Source organism: Lynx rufus, unplaced genomic scaffold (genome assembly GCF_022079265.1).
Source record: "Lynx rufus isolate CCGP_SWC_20201006 ecotype Redwood Valley unplaced genomic scaffold, mLynRuf1.p SCAF_6, whole genome shotgun sequence".
Classification (NCBI taxonomy): domain Eukaryota; kingdom Metazoa; phylum Chordata; class Mammalia; order Carnivora; family Felidae; genus Lynx; species Lynx rufus.
In genome coordinates, this window is record NW_025814878.1 from 8,846,166 (window position 1) to 8,870,144 (window position 23,979).

General features: G+C 41.0%; 1 protein-coding gene across 2 annotated transcripts in view; it reads left to right on the top strand.

Moving 5' to 3' along the window:
* The window catches only part of SYNE1 (spectrin repeat containing nuclear envelope protein 1), a 473,246-nt gene that overhangs the window by 296,744 nt on the left and 152,523 nt on the right, over positions 1-23,979 (top strand). For both annotated transcript variants that reach the window (XM_047102923.1, XM_047102922.1), the window contains 9 exons: positions 876-1,013; positions 4,764-4,949; positions 5,133-5,255; positions 5,555-5,737; positions 6,822-6,965; positions 12,558-12,752; positions 13,877-14,017; positions 21,763-21,930; positions 22,154-22,315. In XM_047102923.1, coding sequence (XP_046958879.1) covers positions 876-1,013; positions 4,764-4,949; positions 5,133-5,255; positions 5,555-5,737; positions 6,822-6,965; positions 12,558-12,752; positions 13,877-14,017; positions 21,763-21,930; positions 22,154-22,315 — 1,440 coding nt within the window. The remainder of the gene's footprint in view (positions 1-875; positions 1,014-4,763; positions 4,950-5,132; positions 5,256-5,554; positions 5,738-6,821; positions 6,966-12,557; positions 12,753-13,876; positions 14,018-21,762; positions 21,931-22,153; positions 22,316-23,979) is intronic.

Here is a 23,979-nt window from a genome sequence, read left to right on the forward strand (position 1 = left end):
GACAATGATGAGGGTGGTTTAAGGGTAGATTATTACATACCACACCTGTTTAGTATCCTAAGATTTACATGGAAACTTGCCTTTGTTTTATATCAAACCATATGAGAAGTTCATTGACAAAGGTGGTCATATAGATGAACTTTTGGAATGAATATTTTGTAAACTAGAAAAGCACTTTGTGAAATAAATACTCATCCATGAACATGTTTTATAAAATCAGTTTGGGGTGTATTCAACTATCTTAAAGTTATAGATATATGTGTGTGTGTGTATATATATGTGTGTATATATATATGTATACATATATGTTTATATATGTATATGAAATAAAATACATAGTGCATGTAAATAATATATATAAAGATATAAGACATAGATATATCTATATGTAGATAGGTAAGTTCAGGTCACACATTCATCATAATTATTGACTGTAGACTCGCCTTTACAAATTAATTATGTATTTTTTCTGTAATCAGGGACAAGTTAAATCAAGATTGGCAACTAATGAATTACAGTACAGAAATCTGGCATGCTATAATCCCCCCACCACCTCCTTCATCAGTGGAGGTGGAATAAATATGGAAGGAGGGATAGAGAGGCACTAGATAGATGACCAAGGGATAAGAACAGAGCATATTTTTAAAAGAAAGATTATTCAAGCATATTAAGAACTTGAATTTTATCCTAAAGTCACTGGGAAGCCCTTGACAGATTTTCAACAAGGAGATGATTGTTTGTGATACCTTTAAATATCACAGATGTTATAACAATCAACCCCTAGGATTATTGTATATAAAGAGAAATAGAAGACTAATTTCTAGCTCACAAAGCAGAGTTTACATATGTTATCTGAATGTTAATGATTTTTTCAGGCAGCATCACATTTAGAAGAATACACTGAAATGCTTGAATTCATCTTGAAGTGGATTGAGAAAGCCAAAGTCTTGGTTCATGGAAAGATTGCATGGAATTCTGCCAACCAACTTCGAGAACAATACATTTTCCATCAGGTAACTTTGGGAAAAATCGTTTTCAAAGAGTGACTAAGAGAGCAATTTGATTTAACTGGCTGGCCTGACAGAAAATGTTGAGGGCCATGACATAAAATTATTGTAGGTGCCAGATAAAAAGAAAGCTAAGGTAGCCCTGATGGCTTGTCCAATGGTTTGAAAGAAAGTGGCTACCCATAAGATTTCATAAGACTGTATAAATAATAGATATCCTCTATCTCCCCTAGACTTTTTTTTTAATAGGAAATGTTAACTCAGTTTTCCCCTAGACTTTTCTTTCTCCAAGACCCAAAAGAATCACCTTTGTATAGGTCTCTCTTTTTTTGCAGCTTCTTTGAAACAATCATGTGTAGGGATGTGGTGGGAAATTCTTCCCCATGAAGAGATATGACGTGTGGAAAGATTATGGGCTCCAGACTCAGACTGATCTGAAAACCAAGCTCTGCTATTTAGGGCTATGAATTTGGAGCAAACTAATCTGCTTCCCTGAATTCAGTCTTCTCATCAGTAAGATAGAGACGTAAATGATATTTATATTGCAGAATTATCGTGAAGATTAAATGGTTTAACATACGTGCAAATATCAAGCACACAACCTGCCACGTGGGTGCCTCATTCTTCTCAGCATTCTGCCTGGTCTCAGTTGTCTGATTTTCCACAGGAAGTAGGGGTCGGCTGGGAAAGAGCAAAGAATCCATATCACATAGTGGCTGTGTTACTTCATTTCCTGAAGTTTTCTTCTGGTCACATCATCCAGGAAATTATTTCATCCTTTTATTATCTTAAGCTTGAATTAGATACAAACATCTAATAGCCCAGTTAGTTTATGGTACAATACAGAATGATTTGTACTTAAGTTGCATGGATATCCTCAAGTATTTTAGATCTCTCTCTTTTATTCGATTTATGCATACTCCTTATTTTTAATGTTTATTATTTATGGGGGGGGTGGAGAGAACACGCATGAGCAAGCGGGAGAGGGGCAGAGAGAGAGAGGGGAACAGAGGATCTGAAGCAGACTGTGCGCTGACAACAAGTTGCCCAATGTGAGGCTTGAACTCACGAACTGTGAGATCATACCTGAGCTGAAGTTGGGCGCTTAACCCACTGAGCCACCCAGGGGCCCCAGTATACTCCTATCTATACTCCTATTCCCTTTTCCATTCCCGTATGCAGGGTTCTAGATCAAAGCCTTATTTTCTCCTCCTTGGAATGTGTTAACAGATGCTAACCCGTTTCCCTGTGTACATAATCTTTCTTCTCATCAATCTTTATACTCTTCTGGAATCTTTAGTAAACCACTCCTGTCTTCTGCCTGAGGATATGCTCATATATTAACTGACAAGACTCAAGATACAATCGGTTGTAAACAATGAAAAAATATTCAACCTCATTAGAAATCTAGAAATGAAAATTGAAAAGAGAGAACACTTTAACCATCAAATTAACCCCATTTAAAGATTATGTAAAGTTCATATTTAAAGAAGTGAGAGCTCTCAAACACTGATGGCTGCTTGTTAAAATCTTTTTGAAAAACAGTCGGCAAAATGTATCATGAACATCAAAACATTACTACTCCATAATCCAAAATGTAGAAAATATACAGTATTAATAACTATAGTAGAATTTTAAAGCAAACTTAAAGGTCAAGGTCACTTTTCTGAATGAATTTTTAGATATAATAGAGTATAATGTAGTCTCTAAAATGACCATTAAGGGTTTTGTTTTTGTTTTTGTTTTTGAATAGGTCTTGCATTCACTTATTGTTTCAGCAAATATTTATAGAATGCTTTCCAAAGCTAGGAATTTCGTTAGGCCTTCAGAAAACAAAGAATATTCCCTGTCCTTGCCCCCAGGGAGTTGATAACGGAGACAAAAGATAGATCTAGACAATTGCCAACAGTGTGATAAGTGCGGGAAATGAGGGTTCGAGGTGTTGATGGAGCCCACAGGGAGGTGCTCTGCCCACACTGCCCAGAGTCTAGGGGAAGCTTAAGGAGGCCTTCTTAGGAAAAGGTAATTCTGGGCTGAGTCCTGAACAACAGGCTGCCTACTTGCTTGAAATGCATTTTAAACAAAAATACATGTGGACATCCCAATTGTAAGAGTGAGGGGTGCTCTGTTCCGTGCAGTGGAGGGCGTAGTACGGGGAAGAGGTGTGGACGAAAGCTGGAAAGAGGCATGAGAGAGAAGAATAGAGAGAGAAGAAAAGTATTGAAAGGCCTGTTAAGAACTTGGGCTTTACCCTATAGTCACTGTGAAGCCTCTGACAGATATTCTGTAGGCAAGCAACAAATCCCGGCTTGTATTTTAAGAAAGATGAGTTAGCAGCCTGTGGAAAACAGACTGAGGAAGGTAAGACAGGATGGAAGGCAGTGGCAGTGATATTCTAGAGAGTGACAAAGACTCTTTAGAGGTTGAGAGAAGAGAGAATCAAGGGCTAATACTGAGCTAGAGTTATGGACTCTGGAGAGGAGACTCTTGGATGTGGGTGGAAGAGAGGGAGCAGCCAAGGAGGGCTCCTAGGTGTTTTGACTTGGGCAGTTGGGCAGATTGAGTGCATTGGGGACACAGGACAGACACCACACATCCCACAGACGCTCAGGAGAGAACTCAGTCTGTAGATACTCTTTTGAGAGTTCTCCCGTGCCCACCTTAGGTAAAGCTCCCAAAGGTTAGCCAAAAGCAGTAAACAGAGAGAATACAGGTGTTCCTCGTGTCAGGTGGAAAAGAAAGATGGAAAATTATAGTATATGATGATCTCAATTATCCAAATATATACCCAAATGTAACAGCAGTTATCTCTTAAAGTTACCTCTGCCATATTGTGGAATATTTGATTTTCTTCTTTAGATTTTCAGTATTCCCTTTCCTTGTGAGGGAAAAACTGTACTGTATTTTGAAATTAAAGATCTGTTGCTCAAGGATAGTATCCCAGCTTCCATTTCTCTTCTTTACACATCGCACATCCCGGGAACTGAACATTTTGTGCTCACTCACCTCTGTGCCTTTGCTTATGCTGTTCCGCCTCCCAATCCTCCTGCAAGTAATATTCCGTCATCTCTAGTCTTTCTTCTCTTTCACTCTGCTCATATAATGCACATTATGTGGTTAACAATCCATGTGTATTATTAGTCCCACTGGAGGATACTATCCAGAATGACCAGGGCTGTGTTTTATTCCTCTTGCTAATCTCAAGTAGCTTCTACCCTCTTTGTTTCATTTAAAGCAACTGTTCAAAAGTTTTTTTTTGTTTGTTTGTAATGCTCTTGTGTTTTCATTTCTTCGATCGATAAGTGTCTTAGATCTTAGACATAGAATATGAGAGCTAGAAAGCATCTCTTGAGTAAATAGGAGGAAAAGTAAGCTCAACATCCTGACAAGAAGGCCTAATGTGTCAGAGCACAGATATCCCTGAGATACTCGTGTCCTGACCCTCATCAGGGAGCAGCTTGGGGTGGTTGACAGAACACGAGCCTGTCCTACACTTAACAACATGTGGCCTCAGTAAATGGTTGGCAGTTCCTAAACTTTGATTTCTTTTTCTGTGAAATGAGGAGAAGCGTAGGTGGGGAGTAGGCACAGGGCTGGGAAGGTTAGATACAAGAAGACACATGGAACCTACACGGTGTGCATGGGCACTGAGACCTGGCACTCCCTCCTAGTCTTCTGGCTTACACCACACCAGATTGGTTACCTGTACGCCTCTGCCTCCCTGTCAATGTCATGACTATTGGCAATTCCCTCTAGACCATGCTGGAAGAATCTGAAGAAATCCCCAGCAATCTGGAAGCAATGATTGAGAAATTACAGTGCCTTGCTAGCATCTACTCCACAGAAAAAATGTCTCAGCAAGTGGCAGACCTGGGACGGGAGTCTGAGGAGCTACGACAGACGATCAAAATTCGTTTGCAGAATCTCCAAGATGCTGCCAAGGTGAAACTAATAATAACAGTAGCTTAAATTAGAAAGTCTATCATTTAAAAAAAATGGTGGGTCCATAGTGGAGATGTAGTACTCGCCTCTGATATGCCTTCTTGGTTGTGAGGTTATTCTTCTCCCATGACTTTGAACTTCCAGGGCTTCTATATTGACATTCATACTGCTTTTACTCTGTAGGATATGAAAAAATTTGAAACTGAGCTAAAAAACTTACAAGTTGCTTTGGAGCAAGCCCAGACAACCCTGACTTCCCCAGAAGTCGGACGTCTTAGTCTCAAGGAACAACTTTCGCATCGACAGGTAAGCAAGAATAATCCAGAGGAAGTGAGTGGGGAATCTGTCTATCTATCTATCTATCTATCTATCTATCTATCTATCTACCTATTTTTAAAGAGAAGATAGTGAGGGAAAAATGACTTCTAAACTCAGCTATAGTCTTAGGACTCTACACGTTACTTAAAGAAAATCTCCTTGGAAAATGTTTATAACGTATGCCGGAGCTATCATTTAGTAAATGTCTCTTGCTTATGAAAGAAGCTATTCAGATAGAAACATTTTAAATTTTTTGCGCCATATAAAATGTGAACCCGTACTTGCAGCATCTGCTATCTGAGATGGAGTCACTCAAGCCAAAGGTCCACGCCGTGCAGATCTGCCAGAGTGCCCTCCGGATCCCCGACGATGTGGTCGCCAGCCTGCCGCTCTGCCATTGTGCCTTGCACCTGCAGGCAGAGGCCAGCCGACTGCAGCACACGGCTATCCAGCAGTGCAACATCATGCAGGCACGTGGGGCTGTGCCCGCCAGCGTCCCTCGCAGTCCCCGCGCCCACAGAGCCACAGCGAATGAGTCATGGGCTGCTTTTCTTAGCGTTGTGTGGGCTCAGCCATCAAAACACACCCAGAGTGTTAAATTTGACAGATTGTTGTGGTTATATAAAATAAGGAGATGAAATGCTATCATTTGGATCACCCGCAAGAGCCCGGGGAAAGCTCTATAAAAAACATCCTTTGGTGACAGCTATCTTGTAGCAGTATATTTTAGTAAAGAATGACTTATGCAAGTTAATTTTATATTCAGTTATATATTTTTATCTCTTATTATTCATCGGAGAATCCTCTAACACCTTGTAAGAAGCCTTTACTGCTAGTATAGATTGCAGATTTTTTTTTCATATTTCAGCTTATTGATGCGGTAAAGGCATTTTCTTGCCTGAAAAGCAAACCCCGTGTGACTCTCAGCCTCTTCAGCCAATAAGAGAAGAGTCGTTTACGAGGAAGGAATGATGCTACCCACCTCCTATGCCCTTTCAACTAATCTTTCACCTGCCTTATCCAAAAGTTGCCTACGTAGGTTCTCATTAAATAGCTAAGGGTTTCCTTGGTCAGCTATTCTTGCACCTTGGATTATCTTGTAATTTGTTACATAGTAAATTCCTGAGGCTGGAAGTCATGCTTCCTTCATTTTTTGATCTCCCACCCCAGCATTTAGTCAAGTGCCTCACATATAGATTTAGTATTTCTTAGGTGGAAAAATGAAGTAATCACGTTTTTCATACCGCTTCCCACCCTGACGTTGTTCTGACTAGGACATTGCCATTTTCAGCATAATTTGAATAGGGAAAAGAGAGAGGATCTAGCCACTTAGCTGCTTTGAGTCCATCCATAATCCCGGCGAACTAGTTTAGAGACAAGGCTTTGAAAGATCTGCATAAAGTTGAGGGCTCTCGTCATCCAGGGACTTGACCCATCCTTTCTTTATTCCCTAGATGCCCAGGTAAATACCACCTAACGCCATAGACAGCAGTACAGAATGGCCCACGGTGATTGATCTAGAAAGATAACCGTGCGTCTTTTTTTCTTTCAAAGGAGGCCGTGGTGCAATATGAACAATATGAGCAAGAAATGCAGCACCTCCAGGAGCTTATAGAAGGAGCTCACAGAGAGATTGAGGACACACCCGCGGCCACCAGCAACATCCAGGAGCTGCAAGCCCAGATTTCTCGTCATGAGGTGAGACAGGAAGGCAGGCAAGACACTGGCTTGGTGAGAAAATGTGATTGGTTTCTAGTGAATCAGAGAGAAAAGTTTTCCCTGGCCCGCACACAGTGTGCTCCGTTCTCGGGTAGCCCCTTTGACGGTCTTTGCATCTTGAGGGCTGTTTTTGTGGATCGTTTCCAAGACCCAGGAGCATGAGTCTGCCCCTTGATGCCAAAACTCTTTACGTGTTACTGATGACATATCTCACCTGGGATCCACCGTCTCCTGCACCCAAAATTCTCACGGTTAATACACCAAACACAGTCCACTCTGTCTTATAAAACCTGTTAGAAACAGTAGTTCCTAAGACTTTGCTGCTTTGATCACCCTCTTTAAACAGAAGAGGTATTTCATATTAAAATCAAAATCATTTGCACTTTCAAATGTAGGTTATTTCAGTTCCTACCACCAAAATCAGAGTGTAGTCTTTTTTTTTTTTTTTTTTTTTTTTTTTTTTTTTTTTGCTGATTCCCAGATTGTGACTGTTAGCATCTTCCCCATTTTCAAAAAAGCCTTCTTTCTTGTATTTATGACTTCATTATGACCTGAGGACTTGGACACCCCTTGTACAGACTTGGTCTCAGAGATCAGAGACCTTGACTGTTTGGGCCCATTGATTCTTAGCAGTGAATGTCCTTCTCTGACCTGTCAATTCCTATATGAGTTATTTCCTCTTTCCCTTGGGGACTGGCTCATAGCATCATGAATCGGGGGAAGCAATGGGATGAGAGTATCTTAATTTCTCTGTGCCAAGGGTAGATATTTAGTTTATTCTTTATCGGCTCTATTTTAACTTTGTTGTCATAAGAGCAACAAACTATTTTTTTCCAAACTAAGTATCATAGTGAGTTTCTCAGAAGATTCAATTGTTGCCTTTGAAGAATAAAATATACCAGTCTCCAAATGCAGTTCTTTAATTTTTTGACATGTCAAGTGCATCAGTAACTTACACTTATATGTGATTTACAAAATAATGTAAATAAATATCACACCTACATTTACTTCTATACTATAGATAACATCTACATTAACTATTGATTTCTTATGCCATTGGTTACATGAAATATGTTACCCAAATATTTGAGACCACTGTTTATACAATTCATACATTAGACTATATATTATAAATTAATTTTGATACTATTTTTAATCTCATTTTATACGATCCAGAATTTTTTTGTAACAGCTTTTCTATCATAGTACAGAAAGTATATATTTTTAAAATCTTATCTGAAAGAACATTATTATCATTACTATAGTGTTTTTTGGGGGAGGGCTTTTTAAAAAACAATTTACAAAGTTGTTACATTATCTTTTATAACAACTCTGTGAGGTAAGGATTTTTTTTTTAATCATCTCCATTTTACTGATAAGAAAACAGAAACTGTTTTATTAAAAAATTTTTTTAATGTTTATTTATTTTTGAGAGAGAGAGAGACAGAGTGAGCGTGGGGAGAGGGGCAGAGAGACAGGGAGACACAGAATCCGAAGCAGGCTCGACTCTGAGCTGTCAGCAGAGAACCCGATGCGGGGCTCGAACTCACAGGCTGCGAGATCATGACCTGAGTGGAAGTCAGACGCTTAACTGGCTGAGCCACTCAGGTGCCCCAAAACTGATATTTTTAAGTAACTTCCAAGGCTCCCAAATCTGTGCCTCCAAATTCCATAGTTTTTCCAGTGCAGCAGAAACTATTTGGACTATGTTATTGCACAGAAGAGAAGAATAATGGTCCAGGAAGATACATGACTTGTCCAAGGTCACATATTTGGCTCTCAGTACATTCAGCTGAAGACCATCCTCCAGGCTCTTGTTCAGTGATCTGTTCATTTTGTCACATTTTCTCTTTCCAGTTCTAAACATGAGTGTATACATTTGCAAGTTTTGTCATGTGACTTAGAGTACATTATCATAATAATGGCATAGTCATGTGAGAGTCTCATTGTATGTATAAAACAAACACAGGAAGGAAAGTGCTGAGTGCAGAAAGCCTGATTTATGATAACGTAAAAATTTGGAAGCCTGCTTTTTCCTGTATTTTCTTTTTTTTTTTATGTTTTATTTATTTTTGAGAGTAAGAGAGACAGAGCACGAGCAGGGAGGGGCAGAGAGAGAGAGAGAGAGGAAGACACAGAATCCAAAGCAGGCTCCAGGCTCTGAGCTGTCAGCACAGAGCCCGATGTGGGGCTCAAACTCACAGACTGAAAGATCGTGACGAGCCGAAGTCAGATGCTTAACTGACTGAACTGCCCAGGCGCCCCAGCTTTTTCCTTTTTTTTCAATCTCCTTTTAATGGAATTTCAATTTTGAGGTGAATCTAGTATCTAGAAGACTAGCTGTAATTCATAAAATTACTTGATAATATACTCACTTCTAAAGAATTCACATTAAAAATTTTTTAATGTTGGGGCGCCTGGGTGGCGCAGTCGGTTAAGCGTCCGACTTCAGCCAGGTCACGATCTCGCGGTCCGTGAGTTCGAGCCCCGCGTCGGGCTCTGGGCTGATGGCTCAGGGCCTGGAGCCTGTTTCCGATTCTGTGTCTCCCTCTCTCTCTGCCCCTCCCCCGTTCATGCTCTGTCTCTCTCTGTCCCAAAAAAAAAAACAAAAAACAAAAAAAAAAACGTTGAAAAAAAAATTTTTTTAATGTTTATTTATTTTTGAGAGAGAGAGAGGGAGAATGCATGAGCTGGGGAGGAGTAGAGAGAGAGGGAGACACAGAACCGGAAGCAGGCTCCAGGCTCTGAGCTGTCAGCACAGAGCCCAATGTGGGGCTTGAACTCATGAGCTGTGAGATCGTGACCTGCGCTAAGTTGGATGCTTAACCAACTGAGCCACCCAGACACCCTTTTTCTGTAATTTTTTAAATGCTGCATTTGATTTGAGAAAATTATCCTGCCACTTTTAAATCATTGGAGAGAATACTCAGGCCTCTTTTTTTTACCTTATATACAAGACCTTCTCCTGAGGGCGGGACACTGGTCACAGAAGGCAGCTTTCCTCAGAACAGCCACTTTACCTGACATTCCCATCTATTTATGTTCATCCTTGGTAATCATTTTCAGAAATATCCAGTAAAAGTTAAAAATACATATGCCTCCTGAGAATAGTGAACACATGAACCCATTAGGGCTCCATTTTAATTTAGTAGATTTAACCACCCACTAGTTGTTACGATTTAGACAGGTTTTATTATTACAGAAGGAAGTCTAAAGACCTATTTCTCCAAGGGGGTCATATGAGATGACTACAAAATGCCTCCTAATCAAAATCTTTTGAAGTGAAGACCAGAATTGGATGGTTAACAAACAACCCAATTAAGTTTTATACACAAGAAAGTTACAACTGCAGTTTAGGAGATGGATGTTTGCTGCCAGCATGGGCACGCCTCTGCAGGGTAGAGCAGTAGGGGGCCACGACCTTCCATGTAGGCAGAAAAGGTGAAGGACTGAAACTAACTCTACTTCGCAAAGATTCTTCAAATCTACCCCAGTGGGGCAAGCCATCATAAGAAGGTTTAGTGATTTTTCCCATGAAAACATGGAGTTCAAGGAGTCCATTAAGCTGGTAGATGCCTTCTATATGTGCATGTTAACTAATTATAATAGAGTAACCACAAATTAGGCACTAGGCCAGATGTAGTAAATAGCTGTTTAATCACTATTTTAAAAAAGCCCTCTTAGGTTTAATTAAGTACCTGCAACTCTAAAAGGTAAAAAGTGATCATTTCTACTTTCTAAATTCTTGCTTTAAGGGCATCTGGGTGGCTCAGTTGGTTAAGGGTCCGAGTCTTGATTTTGGCTCAGGTCAAGATCTCATGGTTCATGGGGATCGAGCCCCATGTAGGGCTCTGAGCTGAAAGCATGGAGGCTGCTTGGGATTCTCTCTCTCCCTCTCTCTTTTCCCCTCCTCCCTCTCTCTCTAAATCAACTTCAGAAATAAATAAAAGTCCTTCCTTTAAATATTCTTGTGCTGTAGTAGAAGTCAAGAAGACGGGCTACTGGCTGAGTTCTGCTGGATCATTTTCCCGTCCACTTACTCAGCTTTCGCTGGGACGGGAGAAACAAAACGGCGGTAACAAAATGATGTATATGTGTGTCTGCACAGTGTGGAGTCCTACACAGGGCTCAATCCCCCCACCATGACATCATGACCAGAGCCAGTTAAACAACTGAGCCACCCAGGTGCCCCTGTTGTCATTTTCTTTCTGAACTTCCAAGTTCAAAGCTCGAGTTTGAATGTCAATGTGTTTAAGACGATAGTATTTGTATACATACATATACATGCATAGTATGTATATGTGCATGTATGTAGGTATATACACACTCTTGTTTCAAAGAAATTGACATTTAATGTTTTTGTTGCAAAATGCGTTATGTACAAACACTCAATGACAGCTTTTCAGGCAAAGGAGCCAAATAAAAGGAATAGAAAAAATGGAGTAGTTTGGTACTTTAGGATTAAGGTTTTGGAATATACATCTTTATTTTTGATGAACACATATGCCTCTTTTAAATTTTTTTTTTTCAACGTTTATTTATTTTTGGGACAGAGAGAGACAGAGCATGAACGGGGGAGGGGCAGAGAGAGAGGGAGACACAGAATCGGAAACAGGCTCCAGGCTCCGAGCCATCAGCCCAGAGCCCGACGCGGGGCTCGAACTCCCGGACCGCGAGATCGTGACCTGGCTGAAGTCGGACGCTTAACCGACTGCGCCACCCAGGCGCCCCACATATGCCTCTTTTAAATAAGAAAGTATAAACTTAACATTTTAGAATCACCATTTTAGATTATTATTCTTTATTTAGTATTTTAGATCTTTAAGACGATTTTTAATTTTTAAAATTAAACAATTTTTACAATTTTTTCAACCACAAATGAACTTAAATTTGAACTGAGCTTCAAGTTCAAAGCTCTAATTTGAAACATTAGAAACACGCAAGGCACGAGGGGAAAATGTGATGAGTGTACAAAACTTTATTTGGGGAATAATCTGCATAAATAATTAGGGTCTCCTGTGCGCTATTTAGCTGCTTACAAAAAAAGACTCCATGGGCCACAGGAATTGACATGCAGTTTACTTTTGTGACACCATCTGTAACAGATGACTGCTCTATCTGATACACAGTATGGTCAGAGCTGAGCATTGCATTTTTTGTAGTTTTAGTCATCACATGACCTAATTTCCGTGGCATGAACCATCTGGCAGTTTCAGATTGTTTAGGCATTTTAAAGAAAGTTGCCAGTTCTTAAGGTTACATAAGTTCCGGCTTGCACCCGCAGCCTCTCCCGGGCTTAGGAGCCGGGCCGCGGGGCACTCCTTCCCGGCCCGCGCGCAGCCGCTCTTCCGGCCCCGCCGCGCCGCGGTCGGTCGGGCTGCGGGTGCGCTGCCGGCAGCCCCCTGCACTCGCACGTCCACATCCTGCCTCTCCGCCGCGGCCCTGCCGCCGGCTGCCGCAGCTCTGTGATTTCATTGGCCAGCGCTGGAGGAAGATGAACGCCACTAGTTCTGTTTCCTTTTGATGCTGCTCTGACACACGGTGGGGGGGGGGGGGGAAATGTTTCCCCAGGAGCTGGCTCAGAAAATCAAGGGCTACCAGGAGCAGATCGCCTCTTTGAACTCCAAGTGCAAGATGCTGACGATGAAAGCCAAGCATGCCACCATGCTGCTGACGGTGACGGAGGTGGAGGGGCTGGCGGAGGGGACGGAGGACCTGGACCGGGAGCTCCTCCCCGCGACCTCGGCCCACCCCTCTGTGGTCATGGTAAGTAAGGGTCAAGGCCGGGTTTGATGGGAGCCGGCGCGCTGCGCTCCCTTCTGACTGTCCCCCCCTGGCTAGCGGTTCTAGGTTCCCTCTCCGTGGCTTAACTTAGGGATCGGTGCTAGGTCTTGCAGATCAGAATGAGGAACAGTCTCAACTCTCTGACTACATTTGGGCCAAGGCCAGTTTTTGATGCCTATACCCTAAACAGTGACAATTAAAATGAAGCTGTTGGCTTGAGGCGGCTGAATTATTTAATATGCGTAAGGTTGGCCCTGCATTTGTTTATAATTCAGCAATCACACTGAAAGGCTCTGAGCTTCCAAAAAAAAAAAAAAATTCCTTTGCACAGTTTTGTAGATTTCTGGGAGATAGGAGAATCACGCTACACAAATTTTTTGTGTATGTTTTCCAAGCTAAAACACTGGCCAGCTAGATATGTTTGTGTATTCTGTTATACAAATGTTTAATAAAATATAGAAGAAAAGCTGTTATTAGAAAAATAAGAAAATAGAAAATCCAAAGTGTAGCTTTGGATTAAAATAAGTAGGTTCCATTAATTGCTGTTCTGCAGCATTATTTCCTTATCACTTTGTATCTAAAAATGCATTAGTTGTTTTGGGAATGACAGTGTTTTCCAGTGCTGCATATTTTCCACACATATGTGCTATGCCTCAGATAGTGTATGTACCTGGACTCTTTTGGCAAAATATTACTTTGGGTACAGTTATGTCCCTAGGACATTTGGAATCCGAGATGTCCACAAAAGACTCAAGTTTTATTTTGTAGACCCTTCTGTCCCTTGTATGATCCACGATTCTACTACTTATTTATAAAGACACAAACAAACATCAAGGAAAGGAAAACACTGAATCAACAACAAAAGTCTTTAATGTGATAGGCACCCTCTTTCCCTGTTTGTTTTACAAATGGTCCCTAAAGTCTTATTAACTTGAAGACAAAACTTTTAAGTACTAACGCAGAATTCGTATGTAGATTCGGGTCTCAGTATTTCTAACTCTTGGTATATCCTTACCTTTGTTTTGACCTGTGCCTGACTAGGTCTTTTGTTAACATAGCTAACTGATGTTCTGTTCGTGTCCTTTGGGCTACGTTTTATGTGATAGATGACTGCGGGTCGCTGTCACACTTTGCTGTCACCTGTCACAGAGGAGTCTGGGGAGGAGGGAACCAACAGTGAAATTTCCTCTCCACCTGCCTGTCGCTCCCCTTCACCTGTGGCTAATACAGATGCTTCTGTTAACCAGGTACCACGATTTGGCATTCCTCTAGCTAGGATCTCTGGATGGATGCAGGACTCCATTCCTGTCCTTAATAGACTGTGGGTATGAATCTTAGACTTGAGGGACACACCATTAGGTGTGAAATTGCACAAACTGTGATTGTCATGTGATAACCACTACGGGCTCAGCACACCGGCTCCTCTTCTGGGCTTCCAGCAGTGACATGAGCAAAAATTAGGTCACAGAAATTATAGCTGGAGAAGGCCATGTTATAAGGCATTATGGCTTGAGTTCTAACAGCTATCTAATAGGAGTACTGCATCCGAACAGAGAAAGAAATGTTTATGTCATTGTAAAATAGCATGATCTCTTTGTATTGTAACATTCATCGAACGTGGTTTTGACACTGATAAGCTCAGATTTTAAAGATGAAAACCTTCTACTCTTTCTTTATTTACTGTCAACCAATTTAAGGGGGATGGCCTGGTGTATATATTGGAATGTCTAAGTAGACTTGTGTTTTTTATCTATTTTTCAATAACGTTAAATTTTGTTTCCTATAAAGTGGAGATGATACCTTGTTATGTGGTGCTTTTTAGCATACATTATGTTAGATTCAGATTGTGCTAAGTTAAATATGTTAAAGAGTTTTCATCAAAAATATTATATAGAAATAAAAAATATGCTTTTACAATAGCCAAAGATTTTTAATGCATGTTAAGTACTAGTTTCTTTTTTTTTTCCTTTAACCAAAATAGTTTAGTTTTTTTTTTTTATTTGTTATTTTTGAGAGAGAGAGCACAAGCAGTGGAGGGGTGGGGGCGGGCGGGGGGGAAACAGAGGCTCTGAAGTGGGCTCTGTGCTGGCGGCAGCAGCAGTTTGGTGTGGGGCTCGAACCACAAGCCGTGTGATCGTGACCTGAGCCGAAGTCTGACCTTTAACCTGCTGAGCCACCCAGGCGCCCCTAGCCAAAACGGTCTTTAAAAAAGTTTAATGATATTACTGTGAAATTATGTAAGTGTTCAAAGAAGTGGAAATTTATTATTAAGGAAGAAGCGTTAAACAGAACAAATGTTCTATAAGCTATCTTACAAATCAGTTACAATTATTTTTATTTTAAAACAGAGCATTCAAAATAGTATTTCTGTGATTAAAAAAAAACACAAAAAACCTTCTTTCCCTAAAACAGGAATATAAAATTGATGAATGTTTTAGGTAAAACAATTCTCTTGGCAAACTGTATGTAGCTCTAGGAAGTTATGAATTTATTCATTCATCAGACACATTTTGAGTACCTGCCTGGCATGAAATGTTTTCTGGGTTCCAGGCGGGTGATAAAGGAGAAGAAAACAGTGGCCCCTGCCATCAAGGACCTCATAATTTAGAAAGGTGGATGTGGGATGACTAATAACAAAAGAGATGAGAAGAGACTAAAAACAAAACAAAACAAAACAAAAAAAAAAAAGAGAAGTTCAGTGTACCCTGGGGGAAACTTTTCTTCAGATTCTGACTTTAAAATATGTATTACTCATTCTTTGATGCTGTGTTCTTCCCTGTGGTCACAGATGTTATTAGAATCAGAGAAACTTGGCTATAGTCAGCTATTGTATAGGAAAAAACTATTCTATATAATAAACTTAATGTTCTTAAATTTTTCAAATGGAACAATAAACCGAGGCCTTAAGATTAACACTGTGGGGAGAATATCCCTGGTCTAAGATGGTAAGCCTCCATGATACTTCTTGTAAAGTGTCTCTCAATGTACATATAAAAATGCCTCGTGAATGATAAAATACACAAATGTTTTCATATTATGGTTACTTCAGCTGTCAAACTCAGTCAAATCCTAAAATTATGAGTGAGATCTTTCTTTGTTTTAAATAGATTTTGACACCCCTCTGCCATCAAGGGAAAGCATCAATTAAATCACATTGTGAACGTACTTATACGTGATACTGAAGATTAGCAAAAAAAAAAAAATGCCCTTACTCAGAGGAGGCCCTTAAAAAGCAAATGTGCTATGCTTGGTGTTCAAGCAGATCAACCCCTTCATTAAGGCCACGTGTTATTCTTGTACAATAATATAAGTCAGAGGAAAATGAACAAACACTACAACCTGGCCGGGGATGTGCTGGATTTGCAAAATTTTCTCTTGTAGTTGAGGAGGACGTTTAGAATCCTCATAAATTGCACTTTTCAGACTCAACATACTGTATAGAATGTGTGCAGCTGTTTTAGGGGGCAGCCAAATATAACTGCTGTATAAAATTGCAGCTGTTAAAGGAAGGTTTTGTGCTCGCTGCTTCTGTAAGTAGATCTCCATTATGTAACGGAGCGATTCCCCCCAACCCCGTCCACCCCCCCACCCCTCTGCAGTCAGTGGGTTCTGTCTCTCTGACAGTAGCTATTAGCTCAATGTGGTAACAGTGTAGCTTACTGGAGAGTGGAAATAACCAGGCAACCCCAGGATTTGCTGCAGGCTTCTTGATGCTATTAGAAGCAAAGCAAGAGGCGAGCTCCTTGGCAGAGTTGACAGAAGCCAAGGTTTGTACCTGGTAGAGCGCCAGGCTCCAGGTTAGAAGCTCAGCATGAGTCCCGTCTCTTCTGCCTGTAAGCTGACTGTACCTGCAACGTCCTTTAGCGGCCTCATTTGTAACGGCGAGCAATGCTACTTAATTCACAAACTTTTAAAAATTAAATGTGATGTGAAGCTTGAAAATACTGTTTAACCTGGACAATGTAAATGAAATAGTAACTGTAGCTTTCCAAATTCATTTTGTTAGGAATCCACTGGATAATAACTCTCATATCTTAAGTACAAAGCAATAAGAAACGTCTTTCTGAGGATGATTCTTTGCTATGCCAGTTAAGGCCTCCATTTTGTAATTAGAGGATTGTTTTATTTTATTGAATATATGTGGCCCTCAAATATTCAATTCAATATTTGAATATATGTAGTCCTCAAACTATTCATCTACAAAAGGCGATACTTTTTCAGGTGCTTTTAAGAAACCAGGAATTTTCTTTTTTTTTTTTTTTTTTTTTTTTTTTTTTTTTTATGAAGTTTATTGACAAATTGGTTTCCATACAACACCCAGTGCTCATCCCAAAAGGTGCCCTCCTCAATACCCATCACCCACCCGCCCCTCCCTCCCACCCCCCATCAACCCTCAGTTTGTTCTCAGTTTTTAACAGTCTCTTATGCTTTGGCTCTCTCCCACTCTAACGTCTTAAGAAACCAGGAATTTTCATTCCTGTGTAATAGGCCTGAGCAATACACATACATACCACACTCGCACACACACACACACACACACACACACACACACACACAGTCTCTCTCTCTCTCTCTCTCTCTCTCTCCCTCTCTCTCTCACCTACAAAAGAACCAGAAAAAATATTTTTTTTGTAACAAATGTATTTTATTCTGGCTCTTTTGGGGGGCTTCCTTATTTATAAAAGAGTATTTAATTTAAAAATTGTACATTTAAAACAACTTATTGCTTTTCCTTGTGGACCCAGTAATACTATTACCTTTCTTGAGGTGCTTGAGTGTCTCAGTCATTTGAATATCTGACTCCTGATTTTGGCTCAGGTCATGATCTCATGGTCATGAGATCCAGTCCGGCATCAGGGCCCATGTTGGGCTCCTGGGCTCCCTGCTGGGTGCGAAGTCTGCTTATGATTCTCTCTCACTCTCCCTCCTCTCTCTTCCTTTCTGCCCCTTGCCTCTCTCTCCCTCTGCCCCTGCCCACTCAAAAAAAAAAAAAGTACCTTCTGTGTATATTAAGTTTACAAAAGTGCTTTTATATGTATGATGCACTATAGATATATATGCCTGCCTGTTATTTGCCAAACATCCTAAGACCTGCTCAGAGTCAGAGACAAAAGGCACTTCTCCGGTCTTAACTGAGCTCACAGTTGGAGTGAGTAATCACAATAGAATGGGACAATGGCCAGGATGGGGAGAAACACTGCATGGTGAGGGCAGATTTGGAGTGCGCCCCTGAACCTGGAGTTCAGGATGGGTCAGAGGGGGCACCCTGTAGCTTTAGGAAAGGAGTGCAAGTTAAGCAGTTAGTGTGCACTAGAGTGAGGTGACGTTTTTCAGGCAAGAAGGAAAGACATATGGAAAGGTGTGGTGGCAGGAAGGAGGATGGCCCATCAAGACAACTGCAAATAGGGTCAGTATAATTAGAGAACCAGTTTCGGAGGAGGAGGGAGAAGGGGAGAAAAGAAACTGAGAGGGCTGAAGGAAACACATCATGAAGGACCACACACACACACACACACACACACACACACACACACACATTGGACTTTATCCAGAAGCTAATAGTTAACCACAGAGGGCATTTAACTAGAAGCTATGTACAGAAGTAAGTCTGAGAACAGATCATCCTGGGTCAGTGTGGACAGTAGAATAGAGATGGACAGATTCAGACCCAGAGAAGCTAGTGAGAGACAGAAGTTGCACATTCTGATGCCTGGCCAGGGCTGTGATGTCAACGGCCGGGGAATGAAAAGGACCCAAACAGCACCTCTGTTCATAAACCAGGCAGCCTGTCCCCTGTTAGAACTACCATAGTCCTATGGACACAGAGTCCAGTCTTATGTACCTTCTGGTTTGCAAAAGGAGCTATGAATCTGGATTCTTATTAAACCTCTCTACTTCGATGACATTTTCAACAGTATCATACACTGCATAAACCGAACTAAATGTGTGCAAGCCGGAGGCAGCCTGCAGGCTACGAGTTTGCAACCTGAGAATTGGGCAGTTGTTGTTCTAATGAGAACTTGAAGCAGTGCTGGGGCAAGGGTATGTGTCAATAGAATTCATCCTAAATAACCTGTGGATGGGAAGGGAGAGAAGAGATAGAGAATAAATCCCACGATCAGAACTTCTGCATAGAAGTTCCATTTATTGAAAGATGGATAGAACATGATTTTTTTTTTTTTTTGTAAATTTGTTATTTCTCATCCTGGATGTTTTTGTTTTGTTTTGTTTTATTTGTCTGTTTTTGTTTTTGGAAATGTTGAGTTTGAAATGTAAAAATGAAGATGTGAGTGCAGAGCTTATAAATAACTGAGGGAAATACACAAGTGAAAGCTTGAATGACTGGAGCTTGGAGGAGAACAGATTACAGGGACAGTGTTTCCAAAAGGGGACAGTCAGAGGTGTGGAATGCTATCGAGAGGTCAGGCAGAAGAAGGGCTGAAAATAATCGTTTTATTTTACAGAAAAGAATCATTAGGGTCAAAGCACAGCTGGGTATTTAGAAGTGGATTGGGGGGTGAGAAAGTGAACATTATCAAATGTAAACTACCATTTTCAGAAGCTGGATTATCATGTGAACAGGAGAAAAGGAAGAAACGGCAATCACAACTATGTGTTTGTGTGTGATGACCCATCACTTTGTGATTTGTGGACTTTTCTAACACGTGACACCCTGTAAGAAAAATGCCGAAAAAGAGTATGTGTTTTCAGACTGAAAAGATTTGCCTCTATTTATATGCTGAGGAGAAAGTCAGTAGAGATGGAGAGGATAGTAATGCACCAAGGTCCTTGAAAGAGTGAAAGTGGATGGGATTCTGGGAGTAGGTGGGAGGGTTATCGTCCAGCCGGGAAACTGGCAAGTATAAGATAAAGGGGAGTCTGAGCATAGACAGATTTTTGGAAATTTGAGGAGTTTCAGGGGTATCTCCTCGATGACTTCAGCTGTGTGTTTGTGTGTGTGTGGGGGGGTGTGTATATGTTCATGAGCATGTACACCCATGCGCCCTGGAAAGTAAAGTTGGATTGAGTCCTGCCTGGGATTTTCCAGGTGAGTAACGCAGAGTTTAAAGGGGCAAAGAAGGCAGCGGTGTTGGCAAGAGGAGAGTTTAAGTAACTTTAGACATAGCTGGAAGTGCACATGGGGTGAGCCTATTCAGTGATGACAGGCTATCATGTTCAAGGGTGCGGAGGACTGAAGCGGGGTGAAAGTAGGTGAGGGTGAATGGATAGAGCTTAGCAAAGACTTGAGAAGAGCAAAGTAATCTACCCAGGATGGTGACAGGATCAGGAACGAGGAGGAACCAGTCTCCATGTTCCAGTGTCTTCAGTAAAGGTTGGGGACTTACCTAGAAGTGTCAACAACAAAATAAGTACCAGGTCTCATGGCCACTCAAATATGACTTCATTTAATCCTCAGAACTCCCCAGTGTTACACACATGAGGGAACGGATGCATGAGATGTGAGTGACTTTCTCGTTATACAGCTACTTAGGAGAATTTCAACTGGAATCTCAGCTCTGACTCCTCCGGTGTCAGACTCCTGTCTGAACCCCTTTTGCCCCACAATCCTGCTTCTGTCCTCATACACACCCCCAAACACCAGCCCTTTCCTGTTCTTATTTTGGTTTCTCCAGTGTCTGGGTCCTTCTTGAAGACTTTTTACCAAGACCTTATCCATAAGACCTTACCTTATCGATAAGGCTCAGGTATTTTCCATTCAGATACATTATTATCTCCAACAGTACAACTGCAAAAGTAGTCAACTTTTTTTAATGTTTGTTTATTTATTTAATTTTTTATTTTTAAAATTTTATTTAAACCCAAGTTAGTTAACATAGAGTATAATAGTGATCTCAGGAGCAGAATTTAGTGATTCATCACTTACATGTAACACCCAGTGCTCATCCCAACAAGTGCCAGAGACAGAGACAGAGAGAGAGAGAGAGAGAGAGCGAGTGAGCATGGGCATATGCACACACGTACACACAAATGGGGGAGGGGCAGAGAGCGAGGGAGAGAGAATCCCAAGCAGACTCCACACTCCCAGTGCAGAGCCCAGTGCGGGGCTCAGTCTCACAAACAGTGAGATCAGGACCTGAGCTGAAATCAAGAGTCGGAGGTTTAACCAACTGAGCCACCCAGGTGCCCCAAAAGTAGTGAACTTTGTAATAGAAATTCCCAGAATATAAACATTACTCCCCAATTCAATTTCTATTAATACACATAAATATGCATAGAAACAATTGAAAACACATGATTATATGTCTTGATGTAGGAGAGTCCGTTATTAATACTATAAAATATGTAATGTTACTTATAACCCAAGAAATAATAAAAAATTCAAAAGGTTTGTTTTTCATCATTCACTTTGATTATTTCCAGTGTACTTCCAGGAAGTGATGAGAAGGAATCGTTTTTATTATTTCTTTCTTAGAGTAGTTTTAACTTCCCGATTACATTTTCCTTTATTTAATATTAAAAGAAGTTAATTCCTGTGAGTGATGAACTCAGAGATACGGAAGATCTGGCTGTGCCTCAAAAATGACTTAATATTATTTAAATCAAGTACTTTTTAAAAGCATGCAGCACTTTAATCAATACGTTAAAAAACAACAGTTTAGGAGATAATTTAGATTCTCTTTTTTCGCCTTATTAGTTCATCTTTTCAATATGTGCACCACTCTAATCTTTTGTATTTCTGTTTTACCAAATATAAACCAAGAATGAGTTTGGCAACTTGAAATATTTGTTCTTTTTTTTTTTTATAGAAGCCAAAATTCAGGAGCAACCGTAGTGTGCTTTGACACAATCTTTGTCTTCTCGTCACAAGAATTACACAAACCTCGATAGTTTATAGCCCCTGTTATCGCCCCTATAATAGTTTATAGTTTAGGTGAATCCCACACCCTTCCTCCACAAGGCAAACAATACAGCACACGTTAACCTAAATTTGTCTTCTTCTTGAACCCAACACCGGGCTTTGCACCCGCAGGACATTGCTTATTACCAAGCCTTATCTGCTGAGAGGTTGCAGACAGACGCTGCCAGGATCCACCCCAGCACGTTGCCATCGCCGGAGTTCTATGAACTAGGACTGGAGCCATCTGCTACCGCTAAGCTGGATGATTTGCAGCGTTCTTGGGAAACCCTGAAGAATGTGGTAAGTCTCCGAAACGTGGAAGTGTTTAACTCCGTCCACCGCACACGGGATTACCTGAGCGACTGTCTTACGAAACCCACGCCCGGAGTTAACACACTCCGTGCACAGAGTCGGATACCGTCTGTTGGGCCACAGACGTCAGGATGTCGCGTGAGGAAAGAAGTGTAGTAACCTAGAAGATAAGAGGCTAGGAGACATTTGGTAATATCCTTTTCTTCTTTAGATCAGTGAAAAGCAGCGCACTCTCTATGAAGCTTTGGAAAGGCAGCAGAAGTACCAGGACTCCCTCCAGTCCATCTCCACAAAAATGGAGGCCATCGAGATGAAACTCAGTGAGAGTCTGGAGCACGGCAGGGGTCCAGAGAGCCAGATGGCGGAGCATCAGGTACAAGTAGCGGTGACTTCGGTTTCCCGCATGATTAGGTAGTGCCACTCTGGTGACTGGTTGGCTCAGCATGTGTTTGGGAGAGGAGACTGACTTTTTTGTGTTGCATTAGATCAGTGCTTACAGAGTAAACAAGATTCCACATGGTGGTTGTTTCCACCACTTCTTCAGGGAGGGATCCAGGAAGGAAAGACGGAAATGCAGACCTTGAATTGAAGCAAAGAAAGCCACATGCCCGACGGGGCTTCTTCACTGTTATCACACAAAGTGCCTTTCCTAATAGTTGGCACGTTGTGTTGTTGCTGTCGTGAACTGTTGTGGGGATAAAATGTACTTTCATCTACCTCCTCCGGTTACTGTTGTCTTAAGAAACTTAGCCAGTATGGGCCTAGCACCTTTCCGTGATCACTTCAGAGAATAGCTCTCAGACTTAAGTGGGCAAAGAAGCAGTTGAAGAACAGGACTTCAGAGTCATAATCTTATGGTTGTACCTGACTTGAATCGTTTTTTAAAATGTTACGCAAACAGGCAAATCTTTGGCTTGACGTGAGAAACAGAGATGATTCCACTAACCTAATTCAGAAAGATGTTAAAAATACATCAATTTAAAATGCACGCTAGGGGCACCTGCATGGCTCAGTTGGTTAAGCCTCCGACTTTGGCTCAGGTCGTGATCTCACAGTTCGTGAGTTCGAGCCCCGCATTGGGCTCTGTGCTGAGAGCTCAGAGCCTGGAGCCTGCTTCAGATTCTGTGTCTCCCTCTCTCTCTGCCCCTCCCCACCTCGTGCTGTCTCTCTCTCTCAAAAATAAATAAACATTAAAAATTTTTTTAAATCTATGCTAAGAAAATGCATATATTAAAATCCAGTAAATTCTTTAGCAGTATGATCAAGTGTACTGTTAATGCACAGTCGGGTATAACTGAGAGCCAGGGGTACTGAGGTGTTCACTGAAATATCCAGTCACCATGATATGGGGAAATACTACCTGCCCTCCCCCTCGCACCCCTGCCAGAATGGAGGAGCATGTACTAACCCTCTAAAAAGGCAGAGGAAAACAAAGGTATTTTTAGATGTAAATTAAGTGCTGTAAAACATGATGTGATTTGTGTATCTGTCAAGGATTTGGGAAATTTATTAGCTTTAGGCATGAAACTCTGCACTTTTTTTTTTTCTTTGAATCCAGGAAAACCTTGGAATATATTGGTTGCTCATATATGTAGTGAAGATAAAATTGCATTCTTTTACATATATTAAGAATATATGTGGTGTTCTTGCAATATAACCCCAAAATGAGCATATTTTATCTGGAGACAGTGTATTGAGAAATAGTGGCTTCAGGTTTTTGACACTTCTGTAACTTCTTAAGATAGAGATCAAAGCGTGTAGCACCCGTCTTTAGGCCTTATTTTTGTAAAACTACCTTCTGTGGGGCTTTCTGCTCTCCCAAAGTCGTCCATAGTCAGTCTGGTTTGGGGAAGGTGCTGTACAAATATAGAGTTAGGGTCAGTCTTTGTTTACCTGGACTAAACCAATCATGAGGACAGTCCAGGGACTTAGGTGACTATTACAATGTAATTTTCTTTCAAGCACCATGGTCCTCTTTAACTGATACTCCAGTTATCGACTTGTCAACTGCTGCCACCTTACTGTCAGCTGAAAAAG